Below are 3,810 nucleotides of genomic sequence, written 5' to 3' on the forward strand. Positions count from 1 at the left end.
GCGGCGGGAGCAGGGGCTGGGCCCGGGCGCCGTTACCGGGCGGGCGCCAACTGCCGTTACAACCGTTATTCGCCTCCCGCAGTGCTGTTACTGCTCTGCTCAGTCCCGTAACAGCCCTCCCCCCCCCACGCGTGTCGCTGACGGGCCCGTGTGCTGTCACCCCCCAGCGCTGCGTGGAGAGGCTGCGCAACAGCCGGGCGAAGCTGCTGGACCGGTACCGGCAGGCCGGGGAGCGCGTCGGCGCCGCGGCCGTGGGCGCGCTGCTGGTGCGGGAGGTGATGGAGCAGGAGTGGCAGGCGCTGCGCCCCGAGAGCCTGCCGTCCCTGCGGGGGGAGCAGCCCTTGGCACAGGTCAGTACTGCCGCGCCGCCGGCTCCTGCGGCCTTCAGAGCCCTTGCAGCTGGGTGTTACACGGGTCTCTGCACCTGTAAATGTTTCCTTTCCCGGGGAGCGCCGGCCTCTCGCTGCTTGGAGTTGGCACAACTCAGACCGTCTGGGTTTCGTGCTTCAGCAGCTAGTGCAGGATGTTGTGAAACAGCTGTGAAAGTGGTGGCCTTGGGCCTGGGAGTGGGGAACTTCCTGATTTCCTTCACAAGCTGCACCAGAGTTGCAGCAGAGGGGGATTTCCACAGCTGTGGTTTTCGGAGCGGTTGTGTCACTGACTGCTCTCACTCCCAAGAATGGGAATAAAACTCTAACTTTTTAAAAAGTAAGTTCTTGACCAGGCTGTGATCCCATCATTATTATTTTTGCACACATTACTATTGTATATGTTGCTTTCTACAGTGCATGTTTTGTCAAATACAGAGATTTGACAGACAGAAGCATAAGCAGTGAATTTATGTTACATTGACAGCTCAGTCAGGTGCTGGAAAATAAGTGAGAATGTAGCCAGAATGGGAGAATTACTGACTAATGCGCCTTTCAGATGCTAGAGGATCCTGATGAACTAGCAGTACTGGAAGAAATCCAACAGGAACTGGTCTTGCAAGGTAACTTCTCAAAACACTTTTTCAGACTCCAATTTAAACCATAATATTTCTGACTTTCTAGTAATCCAGAGTAGGTGAGACTGAACACCTTAGTTCCTGTAGACCATAGGAGTTTGAAGAAGAGCCTCCTTGAAAGTATCTGTAGCCTCTGTAATGCCCTGAGAGCCTTTGTGACAGTTGTAAGTTTGAGTGGCATTTTAGGGTCTGTGAGAAATTAATAGAGGAGAACCAGGAGACAGCACTGTGATGTTTGGGACTGTAGGACCCTGTATAAATCAGTTCATAGTTTTTCTAGATTGTTGGTTGAAAAGTGTTACAGTCGTGAAGCTGAGACCAGCTAAAGATTGAGCCAAAGGAAAAAACTAGATTAACAGGAACCATTCCCTCAAGTGTAGAAATCTGACCTAAAGAAAGACAAGCTCAGAACTAGTGGCTGCCCCAGACTCTGTCCACTGAGCAACTTCATGCATGCTTCTGCAGTACCATGAGTTCATAACAGAGGCCCGAGGGTATTTTGTTCTTTTTATCGCAGAACAGTTGGTTATAGAAGAGTATGAGCGAAGTCTTCAGTTTGATGAAGAATGTCTCAATGCGATGCTTGATGGCTTGGATGCCAGTGACAAGATCATCTGCCCCGTGTGTAGAAAGTAAGAAAGCTCTTGGTGCTGGAACAAGATGCTTGACAAAAGCCTCACAGGGCTTCTCTGCTTCAGTCTTGCTGGTTTGAGCAGCACTCAGAGCCTGTGCTGCTCTAGATACTGTTCTCTTAATGAATGTTGGCTTCTTTCCTGTCATTCTGTGCGAGATATTTGGGTCTTCTCCCTGCTAGACAAGTGCAGCCACCTGTTTAGAGTGCTCTGAAGAGAGTTACAGCAAGATTACCATGCAAGTTAAGGCTGGATCTCAGCTGCAAGGCAACAGCACAGAATTTCTCTTCTGAGCCATTCATGAAACAAAGTATTCTGTGAGGAACCTTGATGCTACAATCAACCTAGCTGTAATTAGCACAAAGAGGGATTGATTCTCCACTCTCCTACTACACATGAAAGTTTCGGCTTAGAAACAGGCACTAACAAAAGCAGTAGCCAAACACAGGCTCCTGTTTGTGTGTATTTCAATGAAATAGAAAAATGAGCAATGAGCTCCAAAATCTAAGAACTTTTGCTAAGATCTGCCTTTGTTGTTCTTGTTGTTGTGAAGATGCTCACTGTCTGCTGTCTTCCTAGGAATAACCTGACCGTGAGGAATCACTTGGTTTTTTGCCAGTGTGGATTATACATCACTACACAGGTAGGATGTCAGTTATACTTCACCCGCAACATAGCTTAAGTCTGCTGCAAGGTCAGCATCATTCTGAACAAGAAGAGGCAGCTTTAAGCTATGGAGCAACTTATGTCTAAGACTTCTTTTAACCCAATTTATCTCAGGATATGACAGAAGAGAAGCTCCGGTCACTTCTAGAAAACACTATAACAGAGCACAGTTACAGGTGCTTTCACAATCCAGAGTTTACTGTTACCAGTGGAATGGAGGAAGAAGCCAGTCTTCTCATGAGCTGTTCGGTGAGTCTGAATGTCAAGTTTCTGGAAAGGATCTCAGATTAGACCAACTTCTCAATTACCTGTGCAGCTACACACAGAAACCAGCAGTCCATGACCTCAGTGGTTTGGGTTGCTCTTTCTCTCAACCCTTTTTTGACTACCTGTAGCCATGAAAGGAGGAACAGTTTAATTACACCATTTACCTTAACTGCTAGATTAGGGAGTCTTTTAAGGACCTGTCAAATTTACCAACTTACCTTTCTCACACTTTAGCAAACAACTTTAAGTCTTGTGTAGAGCATCTATTTGGAGAAGTGTTTCTTGAAGAAAAGCTGTAAAAAATTTCAGTTTAGGCCTCCTCAAAAGGCTCAGCCCTCTTGGAGAAACCACATACTCTACCTTTGACTCAAACTAGAGCTAGCAGGGAGTTCTTAGCCTTGCTGCTTAAGTGAAACTGCTGGGCACTGATACGTGCACTTATCTGGTGGCTACAGTTCTAGGAACAGAGCATTTCAGTTTTGAATATTAATGTAGCCTTATATATGAATATAGTTTGTCTGTTTAACTTACCTTACTTCTTGTGAAGGTCTGTGACTCCTGGACGATTCTCCTGTAACTTGATTTGGCTGCTGTTTTTCACTGGAAGAACTTCTTGAGGTTAAAAATCTGCCCAGAGCTGCTAGTATTATGTATATACTTGTAACTGCTGTGTCAAAAGCATATTTGACAAGGCAGTAGTATTGCCTTAATTGCACTTTTGATGACACAGTGTTTTGAAATAAATATACCTAGTTTATTTCAGCCTCCGAGTCTTTTTTTTTTTTAATAACCAGTCCATCAGTGATTTCACAGCTCGCATTGGCTTTCATGCTTGTTTTCTGTTCACTGACAGCATCTTTGCTTTGCTGTATCCTTCTCCTCTGTTGTAAAGAATGGGTGACTCCTTGTAGGCTTAACCACAGTTGTGCACTTTACCTAGGACAAAAGCAAATTCCCTGGAAGAGCTTATGAAAAAAATGCAGTTTATGTGATATTTAATATGTTAGAAGTTAATCCTTCCCCTTAGGCGCACCTGGCTTTAGTACACGTGTCATTCCTCACCCATCAAGCTTCCCATTTGCATTGTCCTTCACAAAGCATCAAAACCTAGTTCCTTTTTAGTACAGGTTCCTCCTAAAGGAATGGGACTGCAGTGGTACAAAAGCTTTGCTTTAGTATGAGACATCCCCTACTTGAGCAAGGTTTAATTAACTAGCAAACAGAAATACTGTTCTGATA

The 3,810-nt window shown here is 45.4% G+C and overlaps 1 protein-coding gene across 1 annotated transcript; it reads left to right on the forward strand.

Moving 5' to 3' along the window:
* Positions 1–8: 8 nt before the first annotated feature.
* Positions 9–3,328, forward strand: RPAIN (RPA interacting protein; the record flags this gene model as incomplete). Its single annotated transcript, XM_026063634.1, has 6 exons — positions 9–350; positions 928–991; positions 1,524–1,638; positions 2,218–2,281; positions 2,419–2,553; positions 3,119–3,328. Coding segments are annotated over 6 exons (750 nt in total), but the record flags the coding sequence as incomplete, so codon positions are not given.
* Between the last annotated feature and the right edge of the window lie 482 nt (positions 3,329–3,810).

Source organism: Apteryx rowi, unplaced genomic scaffold (assembly GCF_003343035.1).
Source record: "Apteryx rowi isolate R43461 unplaced genomic scaffold, aptRow1 scaffold_20, whole genome shotgun sequence".
NCBI lineage: Eukaryota > Metazoa > Chordata > Aves > Apterygiformes > Apterygidae > Apteryx > Apteryx rowi.